The 24,906-nt window shown below is 36.8% G+C and overlaps 1 protein-coding gene across 1 annotated transcript in view; it reads left to right on the forward strand.

Annotated features, from left to right (window-relative positions):
- LOC150088720 (protein HIRA-like) overlaps nucleotides 1-24,906 on the forward strand; it is a 375,669-nt gene that overhangs the window by 251,765 nt on the left and 98,998 nt on the right. Inside the window, exon 20 of the mRNA XM_090369626.1 lies at nucleotides 4,451-4,608. Within this exon, the coding sequence (XP_090225752.1) occupies nucleotides 4,451-4,608 (158 nt within the window). The remainder of the gene's footprint in view (nucleotides 1-4,450; nucleotides 4,609-24,906) is intronic.

Raw genomic sequence — 24,906 nt, forward strand, 5'->3', positions numbered from 1 at the left:
GCATCTAATGCATTTTTCTTCTCTGCCATGAGTCTCATTAGTTGATTTTACATCCACTTAGCCTAAACTTTGAAAAATATTTCTTAGTTGGTATGTAAAGCCTAGTAGCCTTCCAAGATAAGTTCTTTGAATGCTTCCCATTTTGAATTTGCTGTTGGTAACATAATCAGTTGGTCCCACTGTACAGAATTTAAAAACTGTCTGAGACCACTGTAGTCACCTTTATGGAAACAAAAACCCTTCCCTTTACCCCTGATGGTAATTATATCTTTAAGCAAATCCCACTTCAGTACACTATGATCACTGCCACCTAGTGGTTCCTTTATCTGCAGATTCTTAATGCACAAACAAACACTGCTGATAACCAGATCAAGAGTATTACACTCTCTAGTTGCCTCTCGAACATGCTGCTGCAGAAAACAATCATCCAAAAAATCCACAAAAGTCTTGCTAGTGTGCGAGTGACCAACTCACAAGTTCCAGTCAATATCTGGGAAATTAAAATCCCCCATTATAAGACTCTGATTTATTGGCCCACTCTATTTCTCTGTACAATTGTTTGTTGTACTCATAAGGGTCATTAGGCCTATAACACTCTCCTGCTCTCATTTTTGCTTTCCCAGTGCTTATGTCACACCAAACTGACTCAACATTGCAGTGTCCATCTATGTTTAACTGGATGCACTTCCTTAGATTTTGTGTTTCTTAATTAAACATAACCCCTCCTCCCTTCCTATCCTGGCTATCCTTTCTGTGCACATTGTACTCCCCAAATTCCAATTCTGCATACCTGATATCTGTGTGACACCAAGTCTCTGATATCCCAACAATATCTGCCTTTGATGTCTTGACCAGCACTTCAAATTCATCAAATTTATTTACTATACTTCTGTCATTGTGGTGTACATACAAGTATACATGCACCTATTCTTATTTACCAATGTCTATGACTTGTTCCACTATGACTCCCAGCAGTCCTGGAAATCTCCATTACCTTGCTTTCCAGGCTTCTGTTCATTCTAATAGAAGCAGTGCAAGAATAACTTTCACCTCTGCCTGTGGCTACTCACTAAGATCACCCCAGAGGTGCCTAGTCTCCAGACTGCAATTAGCAGAACTGAAGCCTTTGTAGGTAAAAGCACCCTTTTGTTCCCTTCACCAATCTGGTTGCCCTTCTCTGCACCTGTTCTAGTAGATCTACATGCTTTCTAAAGTGAGGCCTCCAGACCCATACACAATACTCTAGATGCGGCCTAACCATGCCCTTGTAAAAAGGAATAATCACCTCCTTATCCCTACTAGCAAAGTTTCTGTATATCATTGACAAAACCCCATTAGCAATTCTGCAGCACATCTGCACTGCCCATACAATTTCATATTTGATTGAACAATTACCCCCAGGTCTTTTTCATTTTCTACCATCCTGAGTGTAGTTTCACATAGCTTATACGTTACTCTGAGATTACTGCTACCTATATGCAGTATCTTGCATTTGTCAATGTTAAACTTCATCTGCCATTTCTAAGCCCATCAACCTAATTTTTCTAAATCTTGTTACAGTAGCATATGGTTATTAATGTCATTGACCAACTAACCAACCTTTGTATCACCTGCTAAATTTTACATTAAGCCTGATATATCGTCATCAATATCATTAATAAATTTGTAATCAACAATTGGCCAAGCACTGAACCCTTGGTAACTCCACTGGTAACATTAGTCCACTGCATGTATTTTCCTTAAAAAATACATGCTGTGACTGCAGTATAATTGCTTTTCTGGCCAGATAGCCCTGCATTATTTCTTTAACCATTAACTCCATTATTTTCCGTGGAACAGATGTTAAGCTGACAGGTCTATAATTACTCATGTCACCTTTTGATTCCCCTTAATGAATTGGGGATACATTTGCCCATATCTAGTCCACAGGAACCTCCCCTGAATCCAGGGATGCTCTCATAATTATAGCTAAGGGTTGCTCACCTCCTTTGCTGCCTTCTTTAATATGAACAGATAGGTGAATAGATTCCATCCACCCCAAGTGGCTTTTTATGATCAGCAATTTCTTTCAGTTATCACAAGGTTATTTAGCTCTCTGTTGGAGTTTGATAAACTTGTGACATCCCCTCTCATAAAGAATTCCTCAAATGAATGTAGATACAAAATATCTATTCACTTTGTCAGCAACCTGAGCAGGGTCATCAACAGTTTACCCATTGATATCAAGTTGCCCAGTGTGATTCAATCCTTTTCTTCTACTGTTAATACAAGCATAGAAGTCTTTTCTGCTGTTCTTTGCATTCTTTGTCAGTTAGAAACTTCTCACAATCTACCTTAGCCTGCCTAACCTCCTTTTTGGCTTGATTACAGACTAATTTATATGTACCATAGGTTTTGGAACACCTGATAATTTATATGTTGGTTTAAAACTTGCACAGTATTTCTTCATTGGTATGAGCCTAGTAGCTTCTTTGATTACTTCCTTGAATGCTTCTCATTTAGAATTTGCTTTTGGTAACATCATCACTTGGTCCCACTACATAGAATTTAAAAACTGTCTGAGACCACTATAGTCACCATTACGAAAGCAAATGTCTTTCCCTTTATCCTGACAGTAGTTATGTCTTTGATTAAGTTTCACATTAATACACTGTGATTGCTGTCACTCAGTGGATCTTTTACCTGCAGATTCTTAATGCATGTAGAATCACTGCTGATAACCAAATCTAGAATATTGTTTCCTATCTAACGTCTCTAACAATCATTCAAGAATTTTACAAAAGTATTGCTAGTGCGTGAGTGACACCTTGCAAATTCCATTCAATATCTGGAAAGTTAATCTCCCATTAGAAGACATTCTGAAGTACTGGACCACTATTTCTCTGTATAGCTGTTTGGTATACTCACCAGAGTCATCAGGTGTATGACACACTCCTGCTTTAGGTTTTGTTTTCCCAGTTCTTATACCACAGCAGACTGACTCAACATTGCACTGGTCACCCATGTTGACTGGTTGCACTGCCTTAGATTTAATATGCTTCTTAACTAAGAGCATAACCCCTTCAACCTTCCTGTCCTGTCTGTCCTTCCTGTGTACATTGTACTCCCCATATTTAAATTCAGCATCACTTATGTCTGAGTGGCACCATGTCTCCACTACTCTAGTGGAGAACATCAAATTTATTTATAATGCTCTTAGCATTAGTGTACATGTAAGTATACATTAGGCTTGACGTAGCTGAGTGGTCAGGAGTGCAAGTGTAGTAGCACATGCTCTTTGAGTGGACCGGGGTTCAAGCCTGTGACTGCTAAATATGATTAATTTTGTATTGATTGATTTATTGTAAACTCCACTGACCTGGTGGTCGTGCCGGAGTATAAACAAGAACATTTTATACATGTGTTCTTATTCTTAGTTACCTATTCACTGGTTCCACAATGACCCATAGCAGGGCCTGAAATCCCAGACACCTTGCTTTCCAGGCTGCTGCATTTTTCAATAGAAGCAGTGCAAGAATCACTTTTAACTGTGCTTGCAACTGTAGTTAATCTATTAGGCTGTGTATCCCTCCAGGCTAGCAGTTTTCTGACCTACTTATTGCTGCCTCGATAGCGCCAGCAAATATTCTTTGCACTTCTTCTGTTTAAGTGTATCCTCATTCCTATAAAAACAGTATTCCCTGTTAACAAGCACAGACCATGCTGATAAAAATTCTGCCCCATGAGCCTTGCACATCCTTCCAGGGCTGAATTGATTGATAAGGCTCTCAGCATGTACTTCTTTCTATCATGTGTAGGCAGAATTACAGACACTTTCAAATTTAACTCCAACTCACGACTTTTTTTCAACATTGCCTGTACTTGTTGAGTAAGTCCTCAGATCTCCTACTCTTAATATCATTATGCCAATTTGTACAACAATATCACCTTTTGTGCCCTTAAAAGATGATATCTGCTCTACAACATCATCTACTTGCCCCTGGCAGACATGCCATAGTCCTATTCCAGTAATCGGGGATATGCATGGCAAAGAAATCATGACATTAGAATGCCAGCCTAATTTATCTGATTTTATTGATTGGAAATTTAACACTTTACAGCTATTCATATATACTTTATTGATATACTCAAAGATAGATATAAGTAATAATTGGAGGTAACTTTTAATTATAAAAAGTACTAATATGTGTGAGTTGCAAATAAAATATAATTTTGGAATATTCGTGCTTCCTCTCTCCACCTTTAACCTCGTCCTCTGTCCCCTCAAGGTGAACTGGAAGATAGTATGAAAAGAAGTTAACAATTCAGTTAAATATTATATACATCATGCTGACTATAATATTTTCCCTATACAATAATGAAAACTTGATAGCTCTTATTGTTATTTTTTATTTATTTATTTTTTTTGCTGACATAAAAATTTGAAGTATATGAAGTTTCATGTTTACAGATTAGTAACAATAAAGGTTCCATAATTTCTTTGGAACTGGAAAATAGTGTTGCTGTAGGACCTGGAATCTTGATTCACAGGGTCAGGTACCTTGTAGGAGGAACCCTTAAGTGGGAGGCAATACTGCCAAGTAAAGGTGTTGGAGTTGCTGGCAGCAGGTAATGGTTATTGACTTCTCTTGAATATATTTTATAATTATTGTAGGCAATGTTTAGAAATACACAGTTTTTATGTAACTCTGTTTGGTATTTTATGGTGTGTTATAAATTTGGCCTAAAATATCACTATTGTCTAACGGCCACCATAGCCGAGTGGGCAGGAGCGGGAGTGCAGTATCACGCTACTCTTTGAGTAGACCGGGGTTCAAGCCCCTGACTGCTGAATACGGTCGATCTGCCAACCCGCACTGGACCAGCGTGGCAGATTATGGTCCATTTCCCTCAGCATGAATTGTTGAGGAGGCTTCCATCCTGCAGTGGGTTGATAATGGCTCACTTTACTTTTACTTTTATCACTATTGTGCACAGTTGCATCTTAGATCATCCATTTAAGTAGTTCAAAAAAATATTTTGGTTTGTGCAAATTCAGTTAAGAAATGATGAATTTGAATTTAAACTGAAGTTTGTGATAAGTTATTAATTTTCAAATGTCACTTTTAAGTTAGTCACCTCCCAAACTTCCTGAATCTGTTTTCTTGTGTACCATTGTATCATATACAGGAACTCACTGACTTATGTAATACTCAACTTATGGAAATTCGATTTTACGTAAGTTTTTGCCGGCCTGTGCAAACTTAAAAAAAAATTCTGGAAACGTATTTTGCATCCCATAGGAATATCGTAATGTGAACACAATAACACTTTTTTCGTGTAATTCATTCGTAATTCCTTGGAAGTTGAAAATTTCCCTATATAACTAAGCTATTTATCTCTCTAAAAGGTAATTTTTACAATGGAAATTGCATTACATTTTCATTGTTATCATATGTTCCCGTCTATTATAAGAATCAATTTTGAATGCCTTTGTGATATTTTTCTAAAGCATGTTTCTAGACCATAAAACAATAAAAACATTTGCACTTTCTGGTTTATTGGGCTTTTCTGTTAGTGTATCTAATTATAAACAGGTAGTAAACTCAATCTTATTTCATTCATGATAATACTGATAACTGGAATACTGTGGGTTTTTACCTTATGGTGAAATGTGTTTCCCTTCACTGAAATCTTCACTCATATATAAAAAAACTAATTTTCAGAAACTTCTCTTCATTCCTATTTATGTATTACAATCATGAAGGGAAAGTGACCAACGAAAATTGCAAGTGGTGGTAGTGCCAGGAAACAAAACAAAATTGATTTAGAAATGAAGATGAAAGTGATTAAGAAGTACGAAGCAGGAGAAAGTTTGTCATCTATTGCAAGGGAATTAGGTCTCGCAGCTTCAATAGTGAATACTATTTTAAAGTACAGCACATATATAAAAGAACATGTCAAAGGATCAACGCACTTAAGATCAGTAGTGATCACAAAACAGTGTTCAGGTGCTATATCGAAGATGGAACAGCTGTTAATAATATGGATGGAAAATCAGATTCAGAAGCGAGTGCCCCTGAGTCTAATGACCATTCAAGCAAAAGCAACAAGTATTTATAAAGATATTAAGGATAAGTATGGCAAACCCCGACCCAAGTTCATGGCAAGCAGCAGGTGGTTTAATAGGTTCAAGCACCGCGCTGGTTTCCAAAACATGCGGTGAAGCAGTTGTAAAATAGATGTGCAGAAATTTGCCTTTAGCCAGCGGGTGGTTGATTGGTGGAACAGACTTCCATTTTTTGTTTTTGGAAGTTGATAGCCTAAATAAATTTAAGGCTGAGCTGGACAAGCATTTAGAATGAATAGAGGGGTGAAATGTGGGGGGGTTTGTTTGTTTTTTGGCTGATGCTGCATAAGCTTGCTTGCTTGCATCGTATGCCTCTGCTAATGGTAATGCTAAGTCGCCAGTGCCGGTTCTGCAGCTGCAGAGGAATTTTGTGATGTGTTGGAAAAAATTATTGATAAAGGCGGCTATTCAATGCAGCAAATTTTTAACGTTGACAAGACTGCTCTGTATTGTAAAAAAATTGGCGGATCGAACATACAATGCCAGATTTCAAGGTGTCAAAAGATAGAGCCACGCTCTTGCTTGGGGCTAATGCAGGGGGAGATTACAGATTAAAGCCACTGCTTGTGTACTATTCTGGAAATCCTCTTGCATTTAAGGGCATCGATAAAGCCACCCTACCCATGCATTTCTGATCGAACCAGAGAGCATGGATAACAACATCTCTCTCTCTCTCTTTGAGAATTGGTTTAAATGCTGCTTCATTCCCAAGGTTGAAAAATATTGTAAAGACAGCGACGTTCCTTTCAAGATTTTGTTTCTATTAGATAATGCTCCTGGGCATCCTACACATCTAGATGATTTCAATTCGAATGTGAAAGTCAATTCTACTGCCAAACACGACTTCACTCGTCCAACCTATGGATCAGGATGTTATTTTGAATTTAAAAGCATACTGTTTGCGCACAACATTTGCTCAGGCATTGTCTGCAACTTTACATTAACAGACTTTTGGAAATCTTACAATATTTACCATGCCATCTTAAACATTAATAAGGCCTGGGCAGAAATTACTAAAAGTTGTTTAAATGACGTGTGGAAGAAAATATGCCTGCTGCACATAAAAAAACTTTGGAGGATTTGAAAAAGATGAATCATATAAAGAGGTTACAGATAAGATTGTAAAGGTTGCAGAGCTACTTCAGTTGGAGGTTGATGCCAAAGACGTGGAGGAGTTAATAGAGAAAGAAGAGAAGGAATTATCTAACGAATTATTGACTTGCAGGCAGCGATAGTGAAAGAAGAATATGCTGATGAAGCTCAAGATGAACCAAATGAGGAGCCGAGGCGCTTCATCACCAGAGAGATGGCAATGGCATTTCGTGAAATTGCATCGACAATGGCAAGTTTTGAGAAGATGGATCCTGACAGCAAACGATTCTTAAAAGTTAACAGAGGAGTGAATGATATGCTTGCTTTCTACAAAGAAATCTACAATGAAAAGAAAAAAGTCACTGTCCAGTCATCCATTAATATGTTCTTTCGTAAGGTTGAGCTGCCAACACCTAAATCTCCACAGCCCTCAACCTCCACAGTGGTGTACTTATCAGCTGAAGACGTTGATTCTGGCAACGATGCTCGAGAGGTAAAACTTACTGACGTTATGCCCATCTCCTCTCTGTTTTTTGTACTTTTATAATTTTGAAATTTTTTTAAATTGCACGCTTTTGTAATTTTTCCTGCACATGAGATAAAAAAATTGAATAAATACAATAAATAATTCTATTCACATGTTTGTTGAACATTTCTTTTTTGATTCAATCAATTCAGCGAGCACATAATCATATACAGTGGAACTTCTATTTTAAGAATTTCTCTATATTACGAACTTTTTCGCAAAACATTGCACCTTGAAACGAAATTACATGTAAAATTAACCCCATATAGTGAAGTGTTAGTCTCTCTATAACAAATTTTTAAAAAAATTAGTAAAAGCATTTTTGAAGATTTTCAAGCATTTACTGCTAAACAGCCGCTCAAATATATAACCTCCTTCCCTCCGAAATTACGCATTAGCATCTGGAATTAATCATCCTTTTAGTGAATACTTGTGGCCATCGACGCCCGTAGGAGGGTCTTTGCTTCATATTTGCTACAGTTATAAAACCAAATGGGTTTTCTTAAGTGGTCATAAACTTTACAATAAATAGGATAGATTTGTAAATTGATGTTGGCTCAGGGGAAAACGAAATTCACTGCGGTAAGCCTTTAGTGTGCTGCGACAGCAATACATAGAATGCTATCATAGTCGGTTTTTAGTAACGCCTGCTGAGTGACATTCGCTTCTCACCTCAACAGTACCATGTGACCTTCCTGTCAATCATTATATGATATGTCCATTCTCATCTACTGTACTCCCAGTAGATGGTTTCATGAATTTTTTTATTTTTTATTTTATTTATTTCGTTCTTTTAAAACAATTTGTCATCAATCACATAGACTATATGCTCTTGTTTTTTTTTGTTTTTTTTTCTGAAAAGTAACATGCAGCATGCATTAACCGTAAATTTTCTTTCGTGTATATATGAATGAAAGTCTTATATTTCTTCAAAGTGATTGATAGGAAAAGTCACATGATACTGTTGAATTGGCAAGCAAACGTCATTGAGTAGGCGGTACTAACAATTCACTATATGGCCAGCGCAGCGAAGTTTGCGGTTTATGTATGTATGAGCAAGAGCTCAGTCCAGTAATTTTTACATTTGCAGAAGCAATGTCGAAGAGAAAGTGTTTAAGTATTAATGATAAAGTAAAGATTCTTCATGATATTGACCAGGGTTTTAAGAAAAAAGATATTGCGGAGAAATATGACATACCTGCAAGCAGCTTATCTACGATTTTAAAAAATCGAGAATCAATTTTAAATGCAATTGAAGGAGGAGCAGACAAGAAGCGAATTAAGTTGTGTATATACGAAGATGTTGATAAAGCTGTTCTAAAATGGGTGCAGATGATACGTGAAAAGAATATACCAATATCGTGTCCAATAATTAAGTAACAAGCTCTGAAATTTGTACAGTCCCTGGGACATACAGAATTTAATGCGAGCACTGGGTGGCTAGATAAATTTAAGAAGCGCCACAGAATTGTGGAAAAGATTATTTGTGGAGAAAATGTTAATGTAAGTGAAGATTGCAACAGTTGGAGGAACAATACCTTGAAGATTTTGGAAGAATATAACCCTAAGGATGTTTTTAATGCTGATGAAATGGGTTTATTCTTTAAATGTTTACTGAATAGAACACTTGCTTTTAAGGATGATAAATGTTTTGGTGGAAAACAAAGCAAAGAAAGAATCACTGTGCTAGTTGGAGAAAATATGACAGAAAGTGAAAAATGAAGACTTTTAGTCATCGGAAAATCAAAAAAGCATGGATGACCAGTGATATCTTTGAAGACTGGATATTAAAACTAGACAAGCGTATAACAAAAGAAAAAAGGAAATCGTGTTAGTAACTGACAACTGTCCAGCACATCCTGCCAGTATTTCTACCAAACTTAAAAGTGTGAAGTTATTGTTTTTACCACCAAACGTGACGTCAAAACTCCAGCCAGTGGACCAAGGCATTATTAAAAATTTTAAATTTCATTATCGAAAGAGAATAATAATTGAAGATTGTCAATGCATTATCAGAAAATAGAAACTTGGAGGTTACAATTAACCTTAGAGGTGCATCTCTGAACTGGCAAAAGTTTGGACAAATGATATCACTGAATACACTAAAAATTGTTTTTCGAAAGCAGGATTTGCATTGAATACAGAAGTCAAACATCAGCTGGATGAACAGGATGAACTGCCCCTTTCACAACTGAAAAACTTTTGGACATTAGAATCGTCCGGAAACATTGAAAATGAAATAACACTGGATAGTTATGTTTATGAAGATCAAGATCTAACTACAACAGAACATCCAAATGAAGATGAAATACTGCTGAACAGTGTTAGATGCGACCATGATCACAAAGAAATTAACGACGATGCTGAAGACACATCAGAACAACCCGTAGAAAAGCCAACTCGTGAAGAAATGATTAATGCTTTTAAAACGGTTCGTATGGGTCTACAGTTTTGTGGAAATGTTCCTGATAATGTTTTTAATGCTCTGAACAAATGTGAGGTTTTCTTTGAGAATCAAACATTTTTTAATTGTACTGTGCAAATGAAAATTAGATTTTTTTTTAATTTGTGATACTTACTGGCGAAAATTGCGTAAACATAATTTAAATAAGTGTTTTTGAAATAAAATACATTAAAAATAAATGTAGATTCATTTTCTAATTAAATAACAATTTCTAATAAAAAAGATATTCTCTGTATAACGAAATTTCTCTATAACAAATTTTTTCGCTGGATTTATCGAATTCGTTATAGGGAAGTTCGACTGTATTTTTTTTAACTGCAGTTGTGTAAATTTTAATGTGCAGTTTGATGCCCTGAACTGTGATAAATTGATAAATCAGCATAATCAGAGTGTTGTTTTAGGCCACAGACTATGTAAATCAAGCAGGCTATAAAAGTGTGCGCCACAACAGCACCATTCATTTCTAATGTATTCATTTTTAATGCATCATGGCAGAAGCATCTGATTGTCTTTACCTTTGTTCTAGAGTAGAAGTTAGAAAGATTCAGAGAAGAAATTTGCTGCGTGTGGAAATTTGCCTTTAGCCAGCGGGTGGTTGGTTGGTGGAACAGACTTCCATCCCTTGTGGTGGAGGTTGATAGCCTAAATAAGTTTAAGGCTCAGCTGGACAGGTATTTTGAACGAACAGAGGGGTGAAGTGGAAGTGGGGGTTTTTTTTTTTTTTTTTGGCTGATGCTGCATAAGCTTGCTTTCTTGCATCAAATGCCTCTACTAATGCTAATGCTAAAGAAGGAATTTTTCACAACAATAGAGCAGTTGTAAGCTGGGTGGCCCAAGTCACAAACTGTTATTTCATGGTTATGGTAACAACATCAGGTAGCAGTAAAGGTGTTTTGAAAGCAAGATTACAGTGAGTTAAGAGTTACAGCATCCCAAGATGACTACTGTCTGGCCTTAACAGGAAATTGCCATGTGGAGATATCAGGAAGCTCCTTGAATTTTTAGTTGACGCAGAAATGACAGCCTGAAGCAAAGTTCGAGCTTCAGACTGTAGTAGTAGTGGCACATGATGCAAGAAAGCAAGTGTAGGAGCTTATGCTGCATTTGCCAAAAAAAAAAAAAAAAAAATCTCACCATTCCCTCCAAATGCCTGTCCAGTTCCTCCTTAAATTTATTTAACCTATCAACTTCTACAACGACAGATGGAAGTTTGTTCCAGCAATTAACCACCCGCTGGCTAAAGGCAAATTTCCGCACATCTATTCTACATCTGTCCTTTCTTAATTTGAACTTATGTCCCCGTAGGTTGGTAATCTGAACAAGTGGAAGGATCCCATCAGAATTCAGCGTGCTCAACCCATTCAAGGCCTTATAGACCTCAATCAGATCACCGCGCAGGTGCCTAGTCTCCAGCCACTGCAATTTGCAGAACTTAAGCCTCTCTTGGTAAGAGAATCCCTTCATTCCCCTCACCAATCGTGTTGCTCTTCTCTGTACACGCTCAAGCAAATCTACATCCTTCCTAAAATGAGGCCTCCAGACCTGTACGCAGTACTCAAGGCGTGGCCTGACCATTGCCTTGTACAGAGGGACAATCACCTCCTTTTCCCTGCTAGAAAAATTCCTGTATATCATTGACAAGACACCATGAGCTACTCTTGCAGGTCGTCTGCACTGCTCAGAGAACTTCATATCTGCCTGCACAATTACCCCCAGGTCCTTTTCATTCTCTACCACTGTCAGTGTAGTGCCACAGAGTTGTACGTTGCTCTGGGATTGCTGTTTCCCATATGCAGTACTTTGCATTTGTCAAGGTTGAACTTCAGTTGCCACTTCTTAGCCCATCTGCCCAAATTATCTAGATCCTGTTGCAGTAGCACACTGCCATTACTGTCATTAACAACCCTGCCAACCTTTGTGTCATCTGCAAACTTCGACATTAAGCCTGATATACCTTCATCAATATCATTGATAAATACACAAAACAACAGTGGACCCAACACCGAACCCTGTGGGACTCCACTAATAACATTAGTCCACGAAGAGCAGCACCCATTGATTACCACCCTCTGTCTTCTCCCACTTAACCATCCTTTTATCCATTGTAGCAACTTACCCTTAATACCATTCTGCTCCAATTTGTACAGTAGTCTTCCATGCGCAACAGTGTCAAAAGCTTTCCTGAAATCCAAGTATATGATATCAAAATTATTTTTTGCATCCAGTTCCTTTGTGACCACATCATAATAACCAATCACATTTGTCAGACAAGACTTTCCCTTAACAAACCCATGCTGTGTTTGAATTATTGATGCAGTCTTGTCTAGATGATCCTGCAATGCATCTTTAACCAGCGACTCCATTATTTTACCCGGAACAGAAGTTAAACTAACTGGTCTGTAATTACTCGTGTCACCCTTGATCCACCTTTGTGAATTGGGGATACACTTGCACATCTCCAGTCCATGGGAACCTCCCCTGAGTCCAAGGATGCTCTCATAATTATGGCTAAGGGTTTGCTTAGTTGCTTTGCTGCCTCCTTTAAAATAACTGGATAGATCCCATCCACCCCAGGTGCCTTTCTTATGTTTAACTTCAACAATTTCTCCTCCACTTTGCTCTCAGTTATTACAAAATCATTAAGCACACTGCTACAATTTGATAACCTTCCATTTTCAAATTGTAATAATTCCTCACGTGTGAATGTAGATGCAAAATACTCATTCAGTTTGTTTGCTATCTGAGCAGGATCATCAACAGTCGACCCATCGATGTCAAGTGGACCAATCATATTCAGCCCCTTCCTTTTAGAGTTTATATAAGTAAAGAAATCCTTGCTGTTTTTCTTAGCATCTTTTGCCAAAGATTTCTCGTAATCCGTCTTCGCCTGCCGAACCTCCTTTGTGACCTGATTACAGACTAGCTTATATCTGCCACAGGCTTCTGCGTCACCTGATAATTTATATGCATCCCATGCATTTTTCTTCTCTGTCACGAGTCTCATTAGTTCATTTGATAACCATTTAGGCCTAAACCTTGAACGATATTTCTTAATCGGTATATAAAGTCTAGTAGCTTCCACGATTAATTCTTTGAATGCTTCCCACTTAGAATTTACTGTTTGTAACATCGTCAGTTGATCCCACTGTACAGAATTTAAAAACTGTCTGCGACCACTGTACTCCCCTTTACGGAAGCAAAAACCCTTTCCTTTACCCCTGACGGTAGTTACCTCTTTGAGTAAATCCCACTTCAGCACACTGTGATCACTGCCACCTAGTGGTTCCTTTATCTGCAAATTCTTAATACACGAATGATCACTGCTGATAACCAGATCAAGAGTGTTACTTTCTCTGGTTGCCTCTCGAACATGCTGCTGCAGAAAACAATCATCCAATAATTCCACAAAAGTCCGACTAGTGTGTGAGTGACCAACCCACAAGTTCCAGTCAATATCTGGGAAGTTAAAATCCCCCATTATAAGACATTCTGATTTACTGGCCCACTCTATTTCTCTGTACAATTGTTCATTGTACTCATTCAAGTCATTAGGCCTATAACACACTCCTACTCTTATTTTTCCTTTCGCAGTGCTTATCTCACACCAAACTGACTCAACAGAGCACTGTTCATCTATATTAACTGGGTGCACTTCCTTTGATTTTATGTTTTTCTTAATTAACAGCATAACACCCCCTCCCTTTCTGTCCTGTCTATCCTTTCTGTACACATTGTACTCCCCAAATTCCAGTTCTGCATTCCTTATATCTTTGTGACACCACGTCTCTGCTGTCCCAACAATATCCGCCTTTGATGTCTTGACCAACACTTCAAATTCATCAAATTTATTTACTATACTTCTAGCATTGGTATACATGCAAGCATACATGCTCCTATGCCTATTCCTTGTTACCCTAACACATCCCATATAACCAACTATTCCATGATGACTGCCATCCGTCCCTGAAACCCCCAACACCCCTCGCTCCAGGTCGCTTCTTATTCTAATAGAAGTTGTGCAAGAATCACCTTCACCTCTGCCTGCGGTTACTGTTAAACTATTAGTCTTTGTATCCCCCCAAACTAGCAGTTTTCCGACCCACCTAACACTGCCTCGATAGCATCAGCAAATATTCTTGCACCCTTTCTATTTAAATGTATCCCTTCCCTGTAGAAGCAATCTCTCCTGTTAACAAGTACAGTCCAGGCTGAAAAAAATTCTACCCCTTGAGCCTTGCACAATCTTTCCAGGGCCGAATTGATCGACAAGGCTCTCATCATATACTCCCTCCTATCGTGTCTGGGCAGAATTTCAGACACTTTCAAATTCAACCCTATTTCACGGCTTTTTTTCAACAGTGACCTGTACTTGTTGAGTAATTCCGCCGGTCTCCTACTCTTAATATCATTAGTGCCAACGTGTACAACTATATCACCTTTTGTGCCCTTGAAAGATGATATCCGCTCTACAACGTCATCAACCTTTGCCCCTGGCAGACATACCCTGGTCCTGTTCCACCTATCCTTTTTACAAAATATATTCCCCGTCTCCCTGACAATAGAGTCACCAACAATAACTAGTTCCTTTGGGACCACCGCATTCTGCTTTGGAGATTGCTGCTGTGTTGCCTGATGCCCAGGAGTGAGCTCTGGCGTTGAGTTGGGCAGCTGAGAGCCTGATTGGCCCCTCAATTTAGATCTTTCGAGGGCATCCACCCTGTCCTTCAAACTCTCATATAGGCCCATAACAACGCTGAGTTGTCGCCTGATTTCCTTACACTCCTTACATCGCGCACACACAAAGACATCCCCCATGGCAATATCATGTTCCGTTCCAGAGAGTTCGGCAAACATTTCACAAGTTGCACATTTTTTTAGGCTGTGATGCGTTGGAGAATTGCCCCCCTCAGTTCTCCCCCGATTCACAGCACTCCTGCCACTTTGTGCCCGTTGCTTTGCTGCTCTAGTCTGGGGCATGGTAGTTTAAATTAATAAAATCAATAAATTAAATATCAATAGTATTTGAATAGAAACTATTAAATAGAAACAGTGAAGCGTATTACTATATAATTATGCGTTAGAGCTACCTAGCTACCTCAATTAAAAAATTTGAATTCCCTGTGTTGGGCTACTGTTTTTTGTTTTTATATATATATATATATATATATATATATATATATATATATATATAGGTGAATCAGGATTCAGTCTTGAAACTCACTGTGTTCTCTGTGGAGAAAATGTGGAACATACTCCCATCCCTCTTGGGAAACATCAGGGAAAGGGGAAAACACTTGTGGTGGTTTCTGGAGATAATATGATGAGCCTTTTTGACCCACATGAGGCTTTTCAGAGGTGCCATAAGTCCTGAATTCATTTCCCTGGATGACGACGATGCTCTTACCCATAAAACTTGGCTAGTTGGCAAACTCCTTCAAAGTGGAGATATGCTTTGGACGCATTAGCCAATGATTGTGATTCATGAAAATGGAGACTTTCTTTTCAAATGCAGTTTAAATGAGTCTTTATAATAATGCTCTTCCACATTAAAATAATCAAATTTATCTTGTATTTTTAGGCACATTCACAATTCATATAATGTTTATATTGTCTTCACCAAAATTATCAAAATTTTCTATGTATATTATGCTTAGTAGATTTTAGGATCATTTCAGTTCTGTCCCCTTGCCTTACAGAAACTTATGTAGTTTTATATATCCAGCATTACCTGAAGGAAAAGTTAGATTGCCACCAACTTTCAGCAGATGTTTCTTTATCTGTATATTTTCAGCATTACATGAAAGGAAAAGATAAATCAACACCAAATAATTAGAGACCTTTTCAGAATTGGACATATTTAGAATATCCTCATGAGTTTAGAATATTCTAAATATGTCCTGAAATTCTGAAACAGTCTCAAATTTAGAGACATATTTAGATTATGCATTCCCCCTCTGTCTGTCCTCCATTAGGAAATTCTGCTTCACAAATCCCACCATGTTAGCCATCATATGAAGTTTTGGTAAACACCTTTTGAGTGCATCATAGTTTTTGATAATTGAACATGCCTGAAATATAACACTTTGTATATTACCTAACTTGTTCATTGTACGTTGGGTAGAAAGTGACTGTCTAAAATGGTTAACGTTGGAAATAGGAAATAAATCATAAAGTATAAGAAAATTGCCTGTATTATCCTACACCAGAGATATGTGCTATAATAACTTAATTATAAGAAATCTGAAATGATATTTGATAATGGATTGATCCTTCTTCCCATTAAAGGATTAAAACTGAGGATTATTTGTGCATTAAGAATTTGCAGATGAAGGAACCACTAGGTGGTAGTGATCACAGTTACTGATGTGGGATTTACTTAAAGATGTTGATGACGCTATCATCAGGGGTAAAGGGAAGGGATTTTGCTTTCATAAAGGTCACTACAGTGGTCTCAGACAATTTTTAAATTCTGTCATCAGTTGATCCCACATCATCAGTGGGACCAACTGATGATGCTACCAACAGCAAATTCTAAATTGGAAGCATTCAAGAAATTAATATTGGAAGCTACTACGCTTTTCATGCCAACTAAGAAATACTGTTCAAGGTTTAGACCTAAATGGATTTCAGATGAACTAATGAGTTTTGTGGCAAAAAAGAAAAATGCATGGGATGTATATTATCAGGCGACACAGAAGTCTATTGTAGGTATAAGCTGTAGATATAATAAAGTCACAAAGGAGGTTAGGCAAGTGAAGTCAGATTACAAGAAATATTTGGCAAAGGATGCAAAGAAAAAGAGCAAAGCCTTCTTTACTTATATAAATTCTAGAAGGAAGGGGATGAATCAGGTTGGTCCACTTGATATTGATAGTTCGACTGTTGATGATTCTGCTCAGATAGCTGACAAACTGAACGAGTATTTTGCAACTACGTTCAAACATGAGAAATTCTCTAAGGAAGTGGAGGACAGAAGCTTATTAAACTCTAACAAGGAGTAATGATTTTGTAATAACTGAGAGTAGAGTGGAGGAGAAATTGTTGAAGTTAAATATAAGAAAGGTGCCTCAGGTGGATGGGATCAATCCAGTTATATGAAAGGAGGCGGCAAAGGAAGTAAGCAAACCGTTAGCCATAATTATGAGGGCATCCTTGGATGATGCCCTCTAATTATGGCTAACGGTTACTCTAATTTAAAATTATTTACTACGATTTTTTATATTAGGCTTTACCCACCTTCTGGGATGGACCTAGATTCTTGGTAGCCCAGCACTCTTAGTGGGCCTCCTTTAGGTATTAGTATAATGTGCATGGCACAATCGGTTAAATCAGTGTGGTCACTTCCTGAATAATATAATCGGTCAGTTAAGAGGAGCTATTAGCTCCTCTCTCACTAATATTCCATTTGTTATTGTTAGCAAAGATATGTGTGTGTGTGTGTGTGTGTGTGTGTATATATATATATATATATATATAATATTTTATATATATTTTTTAATATTTTAGGAATATATTTTAGGCTGTTGTTCAAACGTTAGACTATGAAAAGTGGGAGCTTGATTCTGCCAAGGTCATGTCACAGCAGGTGTAGTATTCACTACCTCTAACATTCTAATTGTGAAAACCTCACGATTTGTAGAGGATTTTGGTTGAAAAGCTGTTTCAAAGTTGTAATAACCTTTAATCGTTTAAAAATTCAAATGTCAAGTGTAAATAAGAAAAAAAAATCGTTTCACAAATTAATAATAATACCCTAACATAAAAAAAAATAAAGTTAGGTATTTGGGGCCCCTGGACTCGAGGGGGCAAAAGGCTCAAGCCCTATTAGCCATGCCTGGATCTGCCCCTGCCTTCCTCGAACACAGTCTTTCTTCAGTCATAACTCATTATTTAGGTAACTATTCTCTAAACATTGAATGTTTTGATCATATTGTGCTACTTCTATGATGTCTTGGACCTTATTTTTTATATCATGAATGAATGGTCATTATTATGCACTAAAGGAAGTACTGGAGCTTAGTATATAATGCCCTTCATGGTGAGGTGCCAAGGGCTTACAGTAGGAGGTATATAAAAGAGCACAAAGGTATCTTAATTATAATTAAGATCGAAAGAGTGATAAAGCTCAACATGTCCTACTAATGTTATTATAAACTATAAAAGGAAACTTTATACCTTTATGTAGGAACAGAATATTAAATTTAATATTAAATATGGGACATTTATTTGTATAATTATATAATCACATAATCCTTCTAATGCGAGTGTTGAGAGAATTCTGTTCCTACATAAAGGTATGAGGTTTCCTTAATTATAATGTAGGTATGTTCAGAAATCTAATGTAACGCAGAAGTAAATTATAATGAATATAGACTTCTGTACAGTGTTCTTGAAAGCTGATCATATCATACAGGAGTTGTTCACATTTATCTGAATATACAGTTGTGCCCTCGTATTCGCTAATTCAGTTACCTGCAGTTAATCACGGAAAAAAACTAAAAAACTTACTACTCGCGTGTCCAATACGATTCTTCCCTTTATTTTTTACGATGTTGATGTTAAATTGAATAGCTTCCCTTTATTTTTTACAATGGCACGTATGGTTTGGTCACCACATTATAATGGTTCTTTAGAGATTTAACAGATACACCATTTTCAAACTTTTGAATAATTTCAAATTTTTGTTTAATTTGAAAGCACAACTCTTGCATTTGCCCATAATTTTTGTGATTTCTAAAATAAAAAAAAAGTTACAATAAAAATAAAAATCCGACATCCCTGACAAATAACAAAACAAAATTTGTCCTTTTGCAATGTGGCGGAACACAACAATCGACGCGACGCATTAAATCAAACTAAACATTTGGTCTTTTTTTTTTTTTTTTTCTTCTCTTTTGAATGGTAGGTGTGAAGACAGCGGGGGTTGCAAGATAATAGGTACATAATCTCCCAATGACAACTTATAACGCCGGTTCTTGTCGCTTATTTACGACTTGCAAAATATCCGTTTATACATACTGTATTCTAGTTATTACTTGAATTTTATGATTTCTGGGTGACTTTTTTTTTTTTTTTTTTTATTGGAGTCTTGAAGTGTCCTGGTTAATCCAATCCTGGTAAATCAAGAGTCTGCTGTACTTTATTTTACTGTATTGGTAATGTCTTACTGTGTGTTTAATTTATCAGTTAAACTTTATTATGCATATGTATGTATGTATGTATGTACAGTACAAGAAAATCATGTTATATATGGGGTCAGCAGGTGTTTGCTTATATCTGCAGTTTCAGCCATCCACGGTAGATCTTGGAACGTATCCCCCACAGATATGGGGGTTTTACTGTACTGCTAAATACTTTCTACAAAGAATTATAATGTGACAGCTAGGAAACTGTTTCACCTTTGACATTGCAGTTGATTGTTAACCATTTAACAAAGTATGGAGAGGAACTCATTTCATCTTCAATTACACTTTCCTCACTCAACGAAGAATTTTGAGAGTGGAAAACACAATTCGGCGAAGGCACGTGATTTGTTTGATGATACATGATATGTGGGACTGATGCAGGGCAGCCACTCTGCTGGAGTTGACATTGGGAGCTGTCTAGCCAGACTTCTCACTTAGAGCAAAATGATAAAAAAATAGATCTTTCGGAATGACATGTTTTGTCTTTTTTGTGCAGAGAAAAGTGCCAGGTCAGAGATTGTACTAAGGGATTCAGCTGGTTCCCAGCTGAATCCCTTAGTACAACAACAATTATGGCTACTGAGGACCATCCTTCTATAATGGGAATCTTGTTTGAAGGTACTGAAGGTATCTTGTATGAAGGAACTAGATCAGTGAGAGCATCCAAGTTTGGAGAAATCGTTCCCAACTCAGATTCTTTTACTGTTAGTGCTTGCTTCTCTTGCCATTGTGATGGGAAAGGTAAAACTTCCAGTAGCCTATCTGAGTCAGTACATTCTCATGAAAACCCTTTTGACTCTTAGTGCAGCTGACACAATTCTCTGCAACATACAGGTGTGTAAGGTCTCTCTCTCTCTCTCTCTCTCTCTCTCTCTCTCTCTCTCTCTCTCTCTCTCTCTCTCTCTCTCTCTCTCTCTCTCTCTCTCTCTCTCTCTCTCTCTGTGTGTGCATGTGGGTGGGTCAGTTTTCATATGCAAACTGAAAAACCCAGAATTTAAAAAATAAATAAATAAAATACACAAGCAAAAAGCAATGACTTTTGTGCACAAACTAAGAGACTGTGGTCCAATTGTAATGAAATTTTGAAGGCTTAACAAATCATTCTAAAAGTGCCAAATATAAAATTTCATGAAACTCCATCCAATTTTTAGATTTGTATTGGGCTAATATTAATGAAATTTGAAATGCCTCAATGAGTCTGTCTAGGAGAGCTAAATATAAAATCTCATCAAAATGCATCCAGTGAGAGTCGAGTTAACATGTGGATGGACGGACAGACAGACAGACAAAGAAATAATAATTGTTAGATTTCTATTGATCCAATTTTAATGAAATTTGGGTTGAGTTATTTGTTATTTATTTGGGGTTTATTTAGGAGCATTAGCAACTAGGGTCATATTGCTCCGGGAATATGCGGTGGTCATTTCCTGACCTTTCCGCATCCTCCATATTTGGTGGTGATGGGCTCGAACCCCAATCTAATCAAGAAGCGTGTGCTACGCACTGCTGCTCCTTCCCACCTGGCTACAGAGGTGCCTTTGGGTTGACTTGGCAAAATTTTCTAAATGAGCCAAATATAAAATTTTATGAAAATCCATTGGCAGTTGAGTTATTATGTGTGAATGGACAGACAGGTGGACATGATGAAAGCAATAGGTACTTTATGCATATGTGCTGAGACAACTTAAAAAAGGAATACTTCTCTTTAAGATAGGCTAGCTACAGCCTGAATTGGGGAGTACTCTAAGAATTATATTCTCTGGGAGGCTCTAAACCAAAATTTCTCCAAACAAGTGACAACTGTTGAACTCTATATACTGTCATGGAGGACTTTTGTTTTAATAATAACCGTTGTTATTTACTATATTTTCTTGTTGTGCAATATTTTTATTATTAAGCTGAAAATATTTGTAATAATATTTTAGTGAATAATAAAAATGTTGTAATTAGCGATAATTTTTGTATATATTTTAATTTATATTCTCTCCCTTCCCCTTTTTTTTTTTTTTTTTTGTATATTTTTCTTCCTTCTACTAACCTTACATTATCCCTTGCGTTTTCTATAAATCTATCAGAGGTGAACTAAACTTTGGCAGTGAGCCAGATGATTTTGTAATAACTAAGAGGAAAGTGGAGGAGAATTGTTTTGAGGATAAACATAAAAAAGGCACCTGGGGTGGATGGAATCTATCCAGTTATATTAAAGGAGGCAGCAAAGGAAGTAAGCAAACCCTTAGCAATAATTATGAGAGCTTCTTTGGACTCAGGAGAGGTACCCATAGACTGGAGATGTGCAAATGTGACCCCAATTCACAAAGGAGGATCAAAGGCTGACACAAGTAATTATAGACCTGTTAGTTTAACTTCGGTTCCAGGAAAATTAATGGAGGCACTGGTTAAAGAAGCACTGCAGGATCATCTAGACAAGACTTCAGTTATAGCTCGGACACAGCATGGTTTTGTTAAGGGAAAGTCTTGCCTGACCAATTTGATTGGATACTATGATGCAGTCACAAAAGAACTGGATGCAGGGAATAACTTTGATATTATATATTTGGATCTTATAAAGGCTTTTGATACTGTTGCATATGGAAGACTGCTGCACAAATTGGAGCAATGTGGAATTGGAAGCAAATTGCTGCTATGGATAAAGGGATGGTTGAGGGGGAGAAGACAGAGTGTGGTAATCAATGGACACTGCTCATCGTGGACTAATGTTATTAATGGAGTCCCTCAGGGTTCAGTGTGTTGGGTCCATTGTTTTCTGTATTTATAAATGATATTGATGATGGTATATCAAGCTTAATGTCCAAGTTTGCAGACGGTATGAAGGTTGACAGGGTTGTTAAGGACACTAATAATAGTATGCTGCTGCAACAGGATCTAGAAAAGTTGAGCAGAGGGCTGAGAGGTGGCAAATGAAGTTTAACATTGACAAATGTAAAGTACTATGTATGGGAAGCAGTAACCCCAGAGCAACGTATCAACTCTGTGGTACTACACTGACAGTGGTAGAGAACAAAAAAGGACCTGTGGGTAATTGTGCAGGCAGCTACGAAGTTTTCTGAACAGTGCAGACGGTCTGCAAAAGTAGCTCATAGTGTCTTGTCAATGATATACAGGAATTTTTCTAGCAGGAATAAGGAGGTGATTATCCCCTTGTATAAGGCAATGGTCAGGCCACACCTTGAGTACTGTATACAGGTCTTGAGGCGTAATTTCAAGAATGATGTAGAGCTGCTGGAACGAGTACATAGAAGGGCAACAAGATTAGTGAATGGAACAAAGGGTTGACCTTACAAAGAAAGGCTTCAGTTTTTCAAATTAGTGTCTGGAGACTAGGCACCAGTGAGGTGATCTAATAGAGGTGTATAAAGCCTTGAATGGTTTGAGCATACTCAGTGCTGATGGGATTCTTCCTCTTGCTCAGAATATTCACCTGAGAGGGCATAAATTCAAATTGAGGAAAGACAGATGTAGGATAGATGTGCGGAAATTTGCCTTTAGCCAGTTGGTTGGTGGAACAGACTTCCATCCCTTGTTGTGGAAGCTGATAGCCTAAATAAATTTAAGGCTCAGCTGGATAGGTATTTCGAGGGAGTGGTTTTTTTTTTTTTTTTTTTGGCTGATGCTGCATAAACCTTGCTTTCTTGCATCATATGCCTCTACTAATGCTAATGCTAATCTATCTTGGTATGTATGATTGTCTTCAATATTAATTACTATATACAAAATATCATATACTCATTATTGTCGTAATGCACCATGTCAGTTGCAAGTGCATTGGCCAATAAGTATTAGTTAGAGTTTATTGGTTATAATTTATTAACGTTTCTTTTCATATTACTCATTTTATATATATATATATATAATTATATTAGTGATAAAAAAGGAAAGAAAGTTAAAACGACAGTAACTGTAACTAATATTTATGGGTCAATGCAGTCGCAAGCAATCAGGCAATACACCCATAATGTCTATTGAATATTAAGGATAATAAAAAATTATTAGAAAAAGTAAATCAATCCAATAATGATACCATCAGGGACCTAAGAAAACACAAAAAAAAAAAAATATATATATATATATATATATATATTATCGCTTTTTACCGACAATCCAGTTGGACTTCAATTGGGGTCAACCACCCAGAATGAAGGCAAAAAACGACAAGAGGTTCTCTGTTTCTGTGATGATCAATATATGATAAGTACTTTAAATCTAAACCAAATATAAACCAGTATAGGCCAAATATAAATCGAATGTAAATAAATCGAATGATGATAAAAAGTTAAGAAAATTTAGAATTATTAGAATCAAATGTAAGAAATATGAATAAAATATAAATGTAAGCATATATTAATCATCGTTGATAACGATGATTAAATGTCTTTAAACTGTTCTACACTCTTTATTTTTATTTCTCGGAAATTATTAGGACAATCTGAGGACGTAGGAGAAACTATTTCTTATCTATACCACTATTTTTCGCCTTTGTGGAGTTCAGGTTCTATTATTCCTACTCCTTCAGTTTTTCTTCTTACTATCTGCATGTTTCTCTTTACGTTAACTTAAATTCAATTATTTATTTATAATTATTTTTACCGTATCCATCACATAGGGGGCACCACATTATTTTGACAACTATTACATTGTCCTAGATACGGTCAATATGTAGTATGTATTATATATTTAATCTTATTTTAATCATTAAATTACGTTCTCTGTCGGGTCAACAATGATTAATATATGCTTACATTTATATTTTACTTATATTTTCTTAACTTTTTATCATCATTCAGTTTATTTACATTCGATTTATAATTGGCCTATACTGGTTTAGATTTAAATTACCTAGCATATATTGATCATCACAGGAACAGAGAACCTCTTGTTTTTGCCTTCATTCTGGGTGGTTGGCCCCAGTTAAAGTCATCTGGATTGTCGGTAAAAAGCGATTAATAATTTTTTTTTTTTTTTTTGTGTTTTCTTAGGTCCCTGATGGTATTATTATTGGATTGATTTACTTTTTCTAATAATTTTCTATTATCCTTAATATTATATATATATATATATATAAAAGCATGTAAAAATAGATAAGTCTGATAAAGTTTGCATAGATGGGGGTGAAAATTACACAAAGTGACAAGGTGCCTCTGTGGCCAGGTGGGCAGGAGCAGCAGTGCGTAGCACACACTTCTTGATTAGACCGGGGTTTGAGCCCATGACCACCGAATACGAAGGATGCAGAAAGGTCAGGGAATGACCACCGCATATCCATGGAGCAATATGGCCTTAGTTGCTAATGCTCCTAAAAACCAAAAATAACAAATAACAATGTGCCAAGGACTAGAAGGGTAAGGATAGTAGAAAAGAGAAGTACAGTCAGTCCTCGTATAACATGTGTTTACACTACATGAATTTGATCATACACGATTTATAAATAGGGGAATGTTATCGTATATAACACGATCCGAATTTGCTTATGCACGATTTGCCTTTGTGTTTACAAGAAATAGCAGTCGAACAT

This window comes from Mastigoproctus giganteus, chromosome 3, assembly GCF_048544385.1.
Source record: "Mastigoproctus giganteus isolate SK-2022 chromosome 3, ASM4854438v1, whole genome shotgun sequence".
NCBI lineage: Eukaryota > Metazoa > Arthropoda > Arachnida > Uropygi > Thelyphonidae > Mastigoproctus > Mastigoproctus giganteus.